Here is a 15,341-nt window from a genome sequence, read left to right as displayed (position 1 = left end):
CATTTAGGAAACACTTAGGAAACACTTAGGAAACATTTAGGTTCCAAAAATAAAAGATAATTTGGAGATAAGTAAGACTTGCTGCTTCTCTTTTTATTCCAGAAAGGTCTGCTGTTTGGGCTTCACGCTGTCGCCCGTGACCAGTAGCTCCCGCTGCTCTCCGCACACACCGCCGTTACGCACGGCCCTGAGCCTGAGCCCGGGGCCCCGGGCCCACTGACGCGCAGACCGCACTCGGAGAGGGAGAGACTCGTGAGTTTCTGCAGGTGCCTCTGGACCAGGGTCTATCAGGAGTGTCTGCAGGAATCTTTCCCATCTACACGAGGGTTGAGTTCCACGTAAAACGTGCGCAAAACAAGACGCAGTCTGCGCTGTTTGGGAAAAGGACTTTGGACTCTCATATTTACGTTTGTCTTAAATGTGACTCTCTGTTCTCTTAGCATCTTCTTAAAGTGGAAGTAATCAACATTTTCTGAGGGAATTCTCATGGATGTGGTCTGCGTCCGTAAAAATCCCGAAGATACAAATGAGTTCGTCAGAACACTTCATGAATGAGGCTCATTTAGATCAGATTTACCGTCCAACAGCGCTGAAGAACCGAATCCGGTCCCCTTCACTTTACAAAATATAAGAAAAAAAACAAAAACAGCTCTAAACTCAAAATGAAAATGAAAAAACATACATATGCATGTTACCAACAGGGAAGTAGCCTAATACAATCATCACCAGCACTTATCTCTATTAGAAGAACCAGATCTAGACCAGGTCTAAAACAGGACCGAGTATAAAACAGACCTTTTCCATTACAGCCGGGGTGCTCCATGCAGCTTTTACTCTGAAGGTCCAAAGCGGAACTGGACAATCCTATTTTCAGCACGGTCCTCTGGCGCATCTGGAGCCGGGAGGGGGGCACCGATGACGGAGGTGTAAAAGTCCAGCGCGCTCCAGCTGTGGCTCCAGCGCAGACCGGACAGCGCTGCTCTCTCTGACCGCCTTTGGAACGCTCTCTCCCGGACTGCATCATGTCTGCACCCGCGGGTCCGGAGATGTACTCTAAACTCATCGATGATGACGGACTTTACGACAACTTCACCGGGGAGCAGGGCTCCAGAGGTACGGGCAACTGTGCTCAGAGTGTCGGGATTATGTTTGTTGACACTGGACTTTAATGTTACAGCCAATTATACTCTCTTACAGCCAAGTTTAAACAAGCTACTTAATGTTTTTTTTTTTTTTTTGCTTAAATTTACCCGAGGACTTTTTTTATTTATTTATTTATTTTTTAATCTATGATCTGCAAGTAATTATCTTTTTTCTAATCTTTTTATTCGCCTGACGTTTTCAAATGATTGCAAAAGAGAAGAGATGTGAAATTACACGACAGACAAAGAAATCTATTTGTGCATTTTAGTTTTAAAGGACCCGTATTATACTATTATGATCTATGTTATTATAGTTTCTCCATCACAAGCACCAGTGGTTTGTTTTTGCAGTCACATGCTTCCAACAGCAACCCTGCATATTTCGAGTTCTTCTGTCAAACACTCTGTTCTAACATGTTTACTTTAGTTTAGTTTATTTATTTCATGAGACAGGGACAGTCACAATATACATGAACTTTATCAGGAGAGATGCTTTGTGCCTGGTTATAGTGCCAGTGCTAAGTGTCGCCAAAGTGTCGTCTCTGGGCAGGTTCATGTTATAGTTCATAAAATCAAACATACAAAGACAATGTTTTTATAATGATTGGATCATAACAACTCTGTATCCTCACACCCAGTTCTCTCAGCATCTTAAAAACATTTTCCTTATCAAAATCATCATTCAGTTCATTCACTCCAGAACATCACACTCTCTCCAGACACTCATCACTCACATTCTGAGTGCAGGTTTGGTTTGAGAAGAACATGACTTTACATTGAACACACTGTGTAATACAGGACCTTTAATGTAGTTTGACTCTACAGTGATGAGGTCTCAGCTCCTTCTTCTCTGTGGTGAAGAAGGAGCAGAGTTGAAAGGCAAAACTCTCCCTTTACCTCTCAGTCTACATTCTTTGGGTAATGATCAAGTGGTCAAAATGAGTTCTGTAGTAGAGCTGCTGCTCGTGCTCCACGTGGAGAGGAGCAGCTGAGAGGCGTCTGTGCTGGGTGTCTCTTGGACACCTCCCTGGGGAGGTTCATGTCCCACCAGGAGGAGGCCCTGGGGAAGAATGTGGCCACAGTGAAGGGACCATGTCTCTGGGATGGCCTGGGAACACCTCGGGGGGCCCCTGGAGGAGCTGGAAGAAGTGTCTAGGGAGCGGAGAGTCTGGGGGTGCCTGTAAACCTGCAAGTCTGCAAAAAAACAAAAACAAAAAAAAAACAATAGATGAATGAACTGCAGTAAAGTGAGTGGACCTACTGTAAGTCAGAAGCTGTGAGTGGTAATGCTGCTGTCATGGAGCCTGACAGGAGCAGAGTGACTTCAGGACACTCCAAACACTGAGCTGAATCTTGGGCTAAATGGTTTTCTCCTGTTAAATTACTATTGGTTTTATGAATTAACTAAATTTGACAGCAAAGGAGACATTCAATTCTGTCAACTGGACAAAGGGTTTTCGATGGAAAACATTTTGCAGTTCATCCAAGCTGCTTCTTCAGCTCTGGTCAGAAGCTGATGGACACCACCTTATATCTGCCTGTTTGTGAGCCAGGTCTATTGAACTGCTTCTTCACTGCGGTCTTCACTACACTGAATGGAGTAGTCCACGCTGCTTTGTTTGTGGCTCAGTGTTTTGTCCTTCGGATGGATAGTGTTTGTAGTTTTGAAATAGACTGGGATTTCATGTGTCTGAAAATCCTCTGTAGTTTTTCAGAAACACCAGCCATGTAAGGAACACTTACCCCTTTCTCCTGGGTTTGGATTCTCTGTTGTCTTGTTTTTTTTCGTTCTCTTTGTTTTATTGAAAGCCCATTTTGGTTATCCACACACAGAGAGGGCTTTCTGCACATGATGTTCTTTTTTCCTCTTTCCCTATGTGCTTGTAGGAACCTGTAGGAACTTGTAGGAACTTGTAGGAGTCCTGCACAAATACAAATTGCCTGTGGCCTTGTAAAAAGGCGATAGGCCTGTTCTTTGGTTGAAGTGTATTTACTGCATCTGAAAATGTAAACAATTCTACTTAGGCCTTTGTGACCACAGTAACTAGTTAGAAAGTTGTACGTCTGACCTCATACTTTTAAGTCCTTTTGGAGTAAAATATTCGGCAGTGTAACAGTACTCTTACTTGAGTAAAAGCTTTACTCTTCCCACTGTGAGGAATGGGGTGTGCAAAAATCTGAAAATATCGATATATTGCATAGTTTAATGTGATGATACATTATCGATATCGGGAACTGCTGTATCAATATATCACCAAGAGTATTTTTGGTATATGTTACAGCTAAAGTTTTGTTGCTTGTTTAGATGAAGGAAAGTTGTTTATGCGAAACATTTGACATTTTCACTGTTTTGATGATTAAAATGTTTGTGTTTCATATGAACTTTGCACAAGAAGTGGTTTAACAAAGACTTTTAGTATCACAGACATAATTTATCCATTATTTTTATTGAACCATATTGAATTATCAATTTGAAATATATTGTATTGAATCGAAAGCTCACTGTATCGAGGTATGTATCGTATCGTGGCCTGTGTATGGAGGTATGTATCGTATCGGCAACTTCTTAATGATACCAGTCCTTGTGAGTAAGCATACAAGTGACAAAAGCATGTTTTGCCCGTCCAATTACATTAAACACATCTGATGTTATGTCCAGAGTACAGCTGGGTATCGTTTGACTTTTGATACTAGTTCTATAACGATACCTGCTTTTCGATATCGGTTCCTGAACCTTCAGGAATTTTCAGTTAGATTTTTACTACTGGTTCACTTCACAACAGCTTTGTCTTAATATTGTTCAATGTGAATCACCACTAGCTGAGTCTGGGAAATGAAGTGTGTCCTGGAGCAGCGAGGGCCTCAACTGCAGATTCTGCTTAGGGCCCCTGAAGGCGAGGGCCGGTGTGCTGTTAGATTTGCAGCAGAATACCTATGTTAAATGATTGAATAGTTTGGATTTAATATTTGGTTTTATCATTATCATTTTCATTGCATTATATTTTATTTTGTTTCCATATGTAGAAAATGTTGTAACTTTGTTTAGAAAGGTGCTGTATAAATAAAATATCACTATATTATAATAGGAAATTCACACTGTAGCCTATGATATTTATTTAATATAAAGTCATTTCTTTCTCTTCTATAGTGGGAGCCTTATTTCATAGAAGATAGAGCCGAGTTTCATTGTTGACAAAAGTGCGCGTTGCATGTTGGGAATTATTTTGGTCGGCGGCAATAAACACTAATTCAACATGACGGACGGAGCGAGAAAGCACGTAAAGGAATTGATCCTGGTTATTTCTCCACTCTAACGGCAGAGGACCCAAGACCATTTGACCAGAAATTGGTCAGAAGCATCGATGGACGACAAATCACCCTTTTCAAACCCGACAGAGCCTGGACCAACCAAATTTCTGGTCAGAATCACCAACTACCTGGACAAATATTCACTTTGGTGATATCCACAATGACTTGGTGGAAACTCCTGGGCCATTCACAGCAGAAAAGATGAAAACCTCCAAGAGTCTCGATGTGTTGTTGAACTTGTTGGAGTCCACGGTTTGTTAGGATCTTCTACGTTTGTGCTGCGAATGTTTGAAAGACATTTAATTCACCGTTAGTGGTTCTTTTCACTCAGAATACGAAAAAGACATTTTCCTTCTTCTGTGCTTCTATTTGTGCATCCGATAATGCAGCAGGAATTTACCATTATCGAGGAGAAATACGTGAGGTTATGCAGTGTGTTTGACCGCTATCCTGTTTCTTGCCTCCGACCAAAATATTTCCCAGCATGCAACGCGGGCTTTTAATAACAATGACGTCAGCTGAAACTCGCCTATAGGCCTGTCGAAATGAGCTCCTCTATCCAAATTCAGATAAATGAGTGAATAATGGTGATTCTACAGTGGGAACATTATTCAGTGGTTAAATTAGCTTAGGGAGTCGGAGCCTCTTTGAGCAGAATACGAACTGAAATGAATTACCTGCACAGATTCATAAAAATGAGTTGAAATTGTACATTGAACTAAGGTATAAAATGTGATCACTGTGTGCAAACAGCACAAACCTGCGTCTCTAATCCAAACAAATATGTTGTCAAAGGTCAGGAGGTGTAGAGGTCAGGGTTTGGGTTAGGAATCATTGGATCTGTGCAACTGTAAACAGAAATACTTAAGGAATCTTATTTGATGGGGCACCGTGAATCGATAGACGTCACTGTCAATTTAGGCTATTGGGAGCTTATTTCGATGGAACAGCCCATTTCGACAGAACACCGACCCTGGACAGAAGGATTTTGTTTTACAACTCAGCGTTACTTCTGTACTTTTCCCTCAAACTGCCATTTAACTCATGTCAAAGTATAATACATTTTAACACCATCGACGTTAGGTGCCCCATATGGAAAAAAACTGGAAAAAATATAAGAATTTACCAGTGTCTTTGTAGTAAATCTTTATATAAGGTTCATATGTCCCATGTGTGGTTTACTCCTGAAAGTCGCCCCTTTTGCATTTTTCTCATACAACTATATTATGAAAAACTAGGAAAGATAAAATGAACATTTTACATTTACATTTACAGGTATTCTGCATGATAAACTACATTTCATTGTATGTTCCATGTAATGTTTGTATTCTTTAATTATATGTTGCAGTTAAAAAAATAAATAAAAATAAAAATCTGAGTCAGAAGGGGGATTTGAGCCCAGGTCTCCCATGTGGAAGTCCAGTGACTTACCAGATCAGCAAACCAACTGCTAATTGTAGAGAGAACAATAGGAGATACTGAGACCCATTACAAGTACCTGCTTTTCGGAATATTACAGGTCAGTATAGACCTTTGCAATAGTTAGAATTTTGCAAAGTAAATATCTTTTCACAGCCTGATGTTTGTTCAATGTGAGATCAGTGGAAGAGTGGTGTGTCTTATGTTTTTAAGGCTGTAATGCAATATTTATATTACTGTGTTTACCTCCATACTGCCCAACACACACACACACACACACACACACACACACACACACACACACACACACACACACACACACACACACACACACACACACACACACACACACACACAACACACACACACACAACACACAAACACACACACACACACACAACACACACACACACACACACACACACACACACACACACACACACACACACACACACACACACACACACACACACACACACAAACACACACAAGTGTTTTCACTGTCATATACAAATCTTTTAAGATTCAGATAAAACATGTTCAAATGGTGTATGGTTTGTTACCTTTTCCATATGGGACCAAGACAGAATGAGGAAAACATAAAAACCTGTCATATGAACTTGAAATGTCCACGACACTGAAGGGTGTCTACAGGGACAATAAAACCTGTGCTGCCTTTATTACACAGGCAACACACTAAATTAAACTGCACTATGGCTTTTCTAGTTGGGGTCGTTGGGGTGTAATGAGTACGCGTAAGATACATGAAGTATTGAGTGGATAAAAGTAATAAAGGGGCATTATTTATGGGACTTCTTATTTTTGTTTTGTTCATTGTTCAGTTTTTGTTTCTCCAGTCTCTCCGTCTGTGGCTGGTCGGCCACAAGGAAGATCTGCTGCTAGTCCCGGTCTTAGTCCTGGTCCGGGTCCTGGTCCAAGTACCGGTCGGGGTCCTGGTCTGTACAAAGCCTCTGCCATGGCTCTGGCTGCTCTGTGTGTGATCCTGCTCATCTGCGTCATTGCTCTGTCCACCCACAGTGAGTACTTGTACTATTATGACACTGGCACCGAGTCTCTGCATGACCCTCAAATAATGAATGAGGAAGCAGAAGTTAAAACTACCACTTAAGGAGATTTGTTCAAAATATTTCCTCTTTCATAAATGTCTTCATCAGTTTCACAGATTCAGCTTTTACTGAGTGTCCACATTTCATCATACTTCAAACCAAAACAACAAGAGTCAGATCCTCTTTTGTTACGTAAAGTGTTCTGAGGCCAGGATCTGACTCACTGTTAAACTTCTTCTATTAAAGGTGCATTGTGTAACTTTTCTGGTGGAGGGTACATCTGATGTTTCTCCATGGAGATGTTATTGCTTTGTCTGGAATGTTTCACAGTATGGCATTAAAGCTTTCTGTTTTCATGGAGACCAAACCAGACCAAGTTATAGGTCAGAATGTCCGTTGTTCTACTAGGTATTTTTGAGCTATAAAACCACCTATAATTGAATAAATAAAAGGAAGAGTTGTTTAATGTCACACTGTGGAACATTCCAGGCAGAGTAATGACGTATCCATAGAAACTAGAAAGTGATGGACCCCCAACCAAAAAGTTACATGTTAAATCTGGAGTTGGATTTCCGTGGCACTTCAAATGACCCCACACACAAGACAGAGAGCTTTAGATAGTACTACTCACAGTGTTCCACTTGACCTATGGAAGCTGTAATCATGGTACCAGAAGAACATTTTCCTGAAGCAAAGTAGTTTGGCCTATTGAATTTTGATCTCTAAATCTCAAGCCAATGGACAGAGAAAGAATTGGAATTAATATTGATTTATAAATGTGATTGTAAATGTGAATATACTTTTATTTGTGTAAAACTGTTAATGGTTCATAATATGTAACGTGAGAGCAGTGTCACAAAACCCCCACACAACTTAAGCAAGGCACTTTCCTCGCCTCATCCACCCACAACTCACACCTCACAAAACTAGGGGAGAAAGAGATCAACTGAAGAGGACAAAGACAGTCATTTCGAACCCAAAGCTGAATACAGGAGGAACAACGCCCGAGAAGTTCTCTCTCTTATTATAATTATATTATTATAATACTTTTTTTTTTCTTTCCAAATTTAAATATTTGCTTTTATGCTGCCAATAGTCTTCATTGATTGATTAACTTTAATAATTCTAGTCAAAGCCAAACTCACAAAGGCCATGTGAGTGCTGCTTTAACTTAGAATTCTTAAATTACAATCTGTAATATCAATTACTCCTCCTTTAACTAAGGGACCCCCTTGCCTTAGTCTCACTGCATACTACTACTACTACTACTACTACTAGTACTACTACTACTACTACTACTACTACTACTACTACTACTACTACTACTACTACTACTACTACTCCTCTCACTTATGAACTGTCCTGTGGTGTTGTCCAGATCAGAAGACCCAGACGAGTGAAGGAGAGACCATCCCTCAGACTGAGAAACAGAAACAGGAGGTGAATGTGACAGAGCTTCTGTCCATCATCAGCAAACTGAAGGAGGAGAACCAGCAGCTCAGGGCCGAGCTCAACAGCTCCAAAGGTACAAACACCGAGATGATGGACCAAAACACCAAAACACGTTAAATAAAACACCGTTAAGATCATTATATTTAAATTTAGCTACTTTTTAGGTTTCATATTTTTCTTCCTGGTTGGAAATCATGACATCAGTCTAGAGAATTCCATAACTGTTTCCTAGCAACCATGTAGTAATCCTCTAATGTACACATAGATTATGATTTCACAAAAACACATTTAAGGCCTATTCATACTTCATAAGTATATAAGAACTTTGTTCTTTGTTCTTTTGGTGATAAGAACAAGAACAAACTTTGTTTGAGATGTTCTGCTGCCGAACTGCCCCACCCCCTCGCTCTTTTTTATGGTCACCCACTTTTGGCTTTGGCAAACTTGTCACAGAGATTACGCCAGACTTTTCTACGCTGATTTTCATCCAAGCCTAAAATGTTCACGATCTCCCTTCAATGAATTTCTTGCCATTTGGCGTCTTTAGTCACTGAGCGTCGTGTTGTACAGATGTTTGTATTTTCTCACCATTTCCTCCAGCTGTGACTCAAAACCACCCTTTTTTTTTCTTGCTCTGCACTGGCGAGGAAGCAAATAAACCACGCCCACATAAATAACCAATCAGCGTGAAGATGTGGAACAGTGCTGCCAAACTGCTGAACAAAGTTCTGCTCAGCTGAGGTGTCGAGAACAAGTCACAAGAACTGCCCAACAGGAGCTGGCCCTGGGTGCAAGAACATTTTTATGTTCTTATGAAGTATGAATAGGCCTGCACTTTATTGAAATAATGTTCCTCTCAAGTAAAACTCTCCACTTCCTGTCATTTTCAACAGATTTCCCAACAGGTATTATCCCACTGAATTAAACAGAAACACGTACAGGGCAGGGTTCTTTGGCTCAGTAATATTTAATACAGATGGAGGGAAATTTAAAATAATAATGAGTCTTGTCAGTGAAAGAAATCACCAAGTTCAACATTTGTGAATTAATCTTTTGAATAATTTTGATAGATTTCATTGTGAAGACAATATGGGCAATAAGGAAATCTGTCTCCTTCAGCTCCTGCAGCTGTTCAGCCCTCCTCTGCTCTTCACTTCAGTGCCCTGTACGTCATGTATTGTGTCTGACCCTGATGTACGTCTCTTCTGGTCCTTTCAGCTGTTCAGACCCTCCCTCCTCCTCTCCAGTGCCCTGCCAACTGGTTGCCTTTCAGTGGCAGTTGTTACTTTATCTCCAGCCAGACCCGGACCTGGAGCGACAGTCAGAGTTACTGTAATAGCCAGGGCGGCCACCTCGCCATCATCCTCAGTGCAGAGGAGCAGGTAACAGCGCTGAAGAGCACAGCTATGAAGCCAGTGCTCAACACGTAATATTCATGAAGAGATGTGGTGTTGTGTTGGGGCATAGGCCTGTTTTAGTGCTGTTTTAATCTTAGTCTAGCCCTGGTGGCATTTAAAATAAAATATTAAATCAAACAATGAAATCAATCAGTATACGTAGATTTTTCACTGAGGGATGATTGAAGCAAAACAAAAGCCTCAGTGCAGTTTAACTGTAGGACTGGTCAGGTAGGGTCAGGTGTGTGTATCTCTGTCAAACTATACGCAGTCAAAACTGTAGCACTGATCTTTCTACAGCCTGTTATCTATCAGTATAGTCTGTGGAGTTTGCATGTTCTCTCTGTGTCTGGATGGTTTCCGCTGGACATTCTCTTGTCCCCATCAACCCAAAACATGCACAATAAGTCAAATCCTGACCAAGACTAGCTGAAGATCTGGAGATGGGTCCTGGGTGTTCAGCAGCAGCTCCTGCTCCTGACAGACTCAAAATGTAGAGGAGGAATTTCTCTCAGAGACCAGTAAAGTATAGTACCTGATCTCTCTCTCCTCTCTCCTTTCTCTTCTCACTCTCCCTCTTCTCTCTCTCTCTCTTCTCTCTCTATTCTCTCCCTCTCTCTCTTTCCCACTCCTCTCTCCCTCTCTTTTCACTCTCCTCTCTCTCACCCTCTCTCTTCTCTCTTATCTTCTCTCTTCTCAGACGTTTCTGTGGGACCTTCTTCCTCGTGGTTACTGGAACTCGTTCTGGTTTGGTATCACAGACTCTCACATCGAGGACCAGTGGAAGTGGGTGGACGGGACGCCGCTGGTCGGAGGGTGGGTGCTACACACACTATTAACCTCATATAGTAAAGGTGCATTGCCTGGAATGTTCCACAGTATGACATTAACTAAAGTCATTGTCAAATGAGTTTAAGTCTCTCTATCAGATTTTTATTGTCTTAAAAATGTGAAGAAAAAAAAAAAGAATTAGTTCATTTTAAACATTTTTTGCCATGGTCCAAAGTTATTCCTCACTTCCTGTTTGCTTTCAGAGACTGAACCAAGTCCAGAGTTGGCTGTTTTTTTAAAAAATGTGAACAGGACAAGGACGTTTAATTCACGTGACGTTTATTCTGTGTATGACATTTTTTTTCCAGCTGCTCAAACTTCTGCTTTTGAGGAACTTTTGTCCAGATGCAGCAGATTCAGACTCTTCCTCTTTTGTCCACTCATTCTTTCTCATCCTTTTTTCACATTATACAAATTTTAAAATTAAGCAAATTTCAAACTTACATTAACCCTTGAACCAATGTGCATTCATTTGACATCACACAGTATTGAGCGTTTGTACTTACAAACACCTGGTTTTCAGTGCAGAGTTTGGCATGTGGGTACTTGTTAGACCCCATTCCTTTCTTTTTACAATTTTGATGAAGTTTATTTTATTAGATTTTATTTATTTATAAAAAAAAAAAAAAAAAAAAAAAAAAAAAAAAACTAGGACAGTGCACAGAAAACAGTCTCAGAGGGAAAATATGCTCTGTGGCAGATTTAGCTGCAAGCGATTTTTTTACCTTTTTTTTTTTTTTTTTTTTTTACATAATGGTAAGTATCCTTCTTAAAACTTATTGCTGCTGTCATCCTTATGTTACGTTCCTCCTTCTTTATGTAACGAACTGAAGATTCATTTATCCCGTAATGGAGCCCTACAGCGCAGAGTCCTGCACCGCTCCATTTTTAGAGACCCGCAGTACAACACTGCACCCGCGCAGTACAACACTGCACCCGCGCAGTACAACACTGCACCCATCTGTTAACCCGAGACTATATCAAACTTTTGCGCTGCATACGCCATGGACTGAACCAAGACTAAACCAGGACTAACCCAGGACTAACCTTGGACTGATTCCAGGACTGAAGAGGAGGACTAAACCAGGACTGAACTAGGACTAAACCAGGACTAAACCAGAACTAAACCAGAACTGAAACAGGACTCACTGTCAGGACGGGCTCGGAGGTGACCGCAGGAGAAAGGACCGGCTCAGCTCTGCACCTCACGGAGGTAAACGCAGCAATTGCCAGATCGTGCTTTGCGGACAGACTGCTTGGCGTTTTCTCTTTTAAGTCCAAGATTAGTCCTGGTTTAGACCTGATTTAGTCCTGACCCACCCATGTGTAAAAAAAAAAAAAAAAAAGAACATGTAAAATTGACACAAAAAACTGAGAGATTACGAAAGGTGAACAGGGATATAGTGAGGGACGACTGTAGCTCAATGTCGAGGCCCCACCTTCCACCCCCGATAAGGTGTCCGGGTTTTCACAAATGGAAATACGGTCACCCTACCGTATCTTACTGCCAGTCTTAGCACAAAGTGCAAGTGGGCGTGTCCAGGTGGGGCTGTACTTCTCTGCTGGAGGCTGGAGTGGGACGGTACTAGTACATATATGGTGATGGCATCTGAACCAAACTGTGACATCTGTGGCATTAAAAGCACTGCCCCAGTGTGGGTAAAGTTTTTAATAATGAGGCAGTCTTTGCCTCATTATCAAACAGCAAAGTGGAGTGTGGGAAAAGTGACATATGTGACAATAAAACAGCTCCAGAGCCCCGTGATGCAAGTCCACACCAGCAGAGGCGCCAGGAATACAGAATTTTGTATGGGCCATGACAGAACTGACTGTCACGTACGTGCGCCCCTCTCGTGCACGTGCACCGCTATAAGCCTGTGCACGCGCGCACACATCAACCTTTTATAGTTTCCTCTGCGTTCGTTTAAGACCAGTGTGTTTCATGTGCTCCCATCCCACATCAGACCCGCTGCTTTCTCACACCCGTCTGCCTTGCAGTCCACTCCCAAGGACTCACCTGAGGTACAAGTGTCCACCTCTGCTGCCGCTGACCGCTCACATTCTTGTCTCTGGGGTGTCCACTGCATTTGGTCCCACACAGGTGGAAGTCTTGTGGATTATGAAATAGCTAAGTTTATTGTCATATAAATGTTTCTGTTGTTACAGCTTTGTGCACAGATATGAGACGTGCTTCAGCTCCACTGTCACAGCTCCGAGCTGTCAGTGACTGTGCGCACAGAGTCCAGCATTAGGACACAGAGTAAGAAAACAGACTTTAGGACTTCGCTGTAAATGGCCTCATGTTAATGAGATTCAGATCAAACCAAACTCTAGAGCAGAGCTGAGCCGGTACAGGGAGCTCTGCTGTGGGAGGGCATCCGGACGAATCCCGCGCATGAACATGTTATGAATGTTAAGCATTTATCATCCTAATATATTTCCAAATAAAAGAAACCTTGAGCATGTTACGTGTTGTTTTTCAGCAAACTCGTCTGATATTTATTTTTACAATTTTGGCAATTCACTAAACGCGCCACACCAGCCCTCACTCTGCTCCACCTGATGTTCAGGCACAAAACACCTCCTGTTTAGAACTCCACACCCCGCACCTGCACCAGCGCTGAGACTGGGGGCAAGATACGGCCCAGTAGCTTTCCGGTTAGCCTCCACGTTTTTCTCCAAGTCAAACACACAAAACATAATAAAGCAGAAGTGTGGAGGTGACATCATATCCGAGATCCGAGTGGGAGACGGATGGATAAACAAAGTCAACATAGGGGTAGTTCTATAATTGTTACCTGACAGCCATAATGTTAACAACAGTCCTAACATGTTCAAATTACACAGTAGTTATGATGAGACTAAGAAAAATAAATGACACCACCCTTGTTTTATTAAATTCAGCTTTAAAAAATGCCTTCCCTGTGCATAAATTGTCTTTGCACTTTTTTCTCAACTTTTCTTCACAAACTGCCACTTAACGGATTTGAAACTACGGTAGATATTGAGCACAGGTTCTATCCCAACAAATCAAATCAAAATGAAGAAAACATGAAAACCTGCCACATGCACTTTAAGTATTTTTTAATTGTGATGTGGTTTATTAATTGCCTTTCTCTTCTCTTGTCTCTGGTGAAGGTTCTGGGAGGAGGGGGAGCCCAATAACCACGTGGACGAGGACTGTGGATACATCGTGAAGACTGAAGTTCTGACCAGAGTGGCCATTCGCAGCTGGTACGATGCCCCCTGCAGCATGAGACTGCCCTTTATCTGTGAGAAGGAATGAACAACCTCCAACAGCCAAAACTAAAGAGCACCACCCAGACCGGAGCACACAATTTGAACTAGGAGTCTGCCTTTTATCTGCGAGGAAGAGTCACCAGGAGCGTCCACCACGAGCCTGAACTACACTGGAGCACCACCCAGAGTAAACCCACCGATCTGAACCATGCACCTGCCCATCATCTATGAGAAAGAAGAACCAGGAGGAGCCATCAAGAGCCTAAAATAAACTAGAGCACCACCAAGACGGGAGAACCACCCAGAGGAAACCAACCCATCAGAACCATGAGTATGCTCTTCATCTGTGAGACAGAAGAGCCAGGAGGAGCCACCCAAACTAAAGCAGAGCACCACCCAAAGTGAACCAACAACCAGTTTGAACCATGATTCTGCCCTTTATCTGTGAGGAGGAAAGGCCAAGAGCACCAACCAAGAGCCCAAACTAAACTGGAGCACCACCCAGAGGAAACCAACCCATCAGAGCCATGATTCTGCTCTTCATCTGTGAGACAGAAGAGCAGGAGGAACCACCAAGAGCCCAAACTAACTAGACTAGAGCACCACCCAAAGTGACCCAGACTGCTCACTGTGAGAGAAATACATTTTTATTTTGTTATATATTCATTTTATTTTTTATTTTATTTTATTTTAGAACTACATTAACAAATGTCAGTGTAGGTGAAATCTATACATTTGTTGTGTATTTTTGTAAGAGCCTTTTTTATAAATCAATTCAATGTTTAGGTGTATGACAAAGTGATTTAAATGTGGAATTAACAGCACTGAGCTCACCAGAAATCTATTTCCCATTCATTTTTCCCATAAACCATATATTAAAAGTAAGGCTAATCAGCTCTGAAACCTATACTTTTATTTCAAATCTGTTTCTGAAACTTTATAAACTGACAGGTTATTAAAAGATTTCACAGAATCGTGTGTTTGAATGTGCGTATGTGAGTTTACACGTGAATTCTTTTTGAAAATGTTTGAAAAGTCGATGGGAAAAATGAATGACATGTGCTCAATTGCTGTGTGTAATTTTTGTTTGTGTGAAATGAAATGTAAATAATGAATCAGATTTTCTATTTTTAATTGTAACATAAAAGTATATGACAAAAGTATCCGCCTCCTCCTGTCAGTAAGCAGTTGTGGGTTAAACTCCCGACCATATGTAGGAAATATTGTGTCCAGCAGATGGTCCTCAAAGCTAAGACATTTTTCTAGGCTTTTACAGAATAAAATTCAGTTATAAAACAACACGGATTTTTTTGTTTTTTGGGTTAAATGCAGAATTCTATGTTTATTATAAATTTCCAGTTCAGTGTGATAAATATATATATATATATATATATATATATATATATAATATATATATATATATATATATATATATATATATATATATATATATATGTTTTTTTGTTTTTTTTTTACAGAGGAAC

The 15,341-nt window shown here is 41.1% G+C and overlaps 1 protein-coding gene across 1 annotated transcript; it reads left to right on the top strand.

Moving 5' to 3' along the window:
• The first annotated feature begins 934 nt into the window (after window positions 1-934).
• Window positions 935-15,156, top strand: LOC129407167 (CD209 antigen-like protein E). The gene is made up of 6 exons (XM_020927553.2): window positions 935-1,113; window positions 6,728-6,907; window positions 8,316-8,462; window positions 9,608-9,771; window positions 10,487-10,602; window positions 13,756-15,156. The coding sequence occupies exons 1-6, from the start codon at window positions 1,023-1,025 to the stop codon at window positions 13,901-13,903; spliced, it is 846 nt and encodes a 281-aa protein (XP_020783212.2). The 5' UTR covers window positions 935-1,022; the 3' UTR covers window positions 13,904-15,156.
• The last annotated feature ends 185 nt before the right edge of the window (window positions 15,157-15,341 follow it).

Source organism: Boleophthalmus pectinirostris, unplaced genomic scaffold (genome assembly GCF_026225935.1).
Source record: "Boleophthalmus pectinirostris isolate CB_2022bp ecotype Guang Dong unplaced genomic scaffold, ASM2622593v1 HiC_scaffold_21, whole genome shotgun sequence".
Taxonomy (NCBI): Eukaryota; Metazoa; Chordata; class Actinopteri; order Gobiiformes; family Gobiidae; genus Boleophthalmus; species Boleophthalmus pectinirostris.
Note: the sequence above shows the minus strand (reverse complement) of the source record. Positions and strands in the feature narration are given on the sequence as shown.

Coding starts and splice junctions, on each gene's coding strand:
- LOC129407167 (XM_020927553.2), top strand. CDS start 1,023: ATGTCTGCACCCGCGGGTCCGGAGATGTACTCTAAACTCATCGATGAT. Junction 1,114..6,727: donor CGGGGAGCAGGGCTCCAGAG/GTACGGGCAACT, acceptor TTGTTTCTCCAG/TCTCTCCGTCTGTGGCTGGT. Junction 8,463..9,607: donor CGAGCTCAACAGCTCCAAAG/GTACAAACACCG, acceptor TGGTCCTTTCAG/CTGTTCAGACCCTCCCTCCT.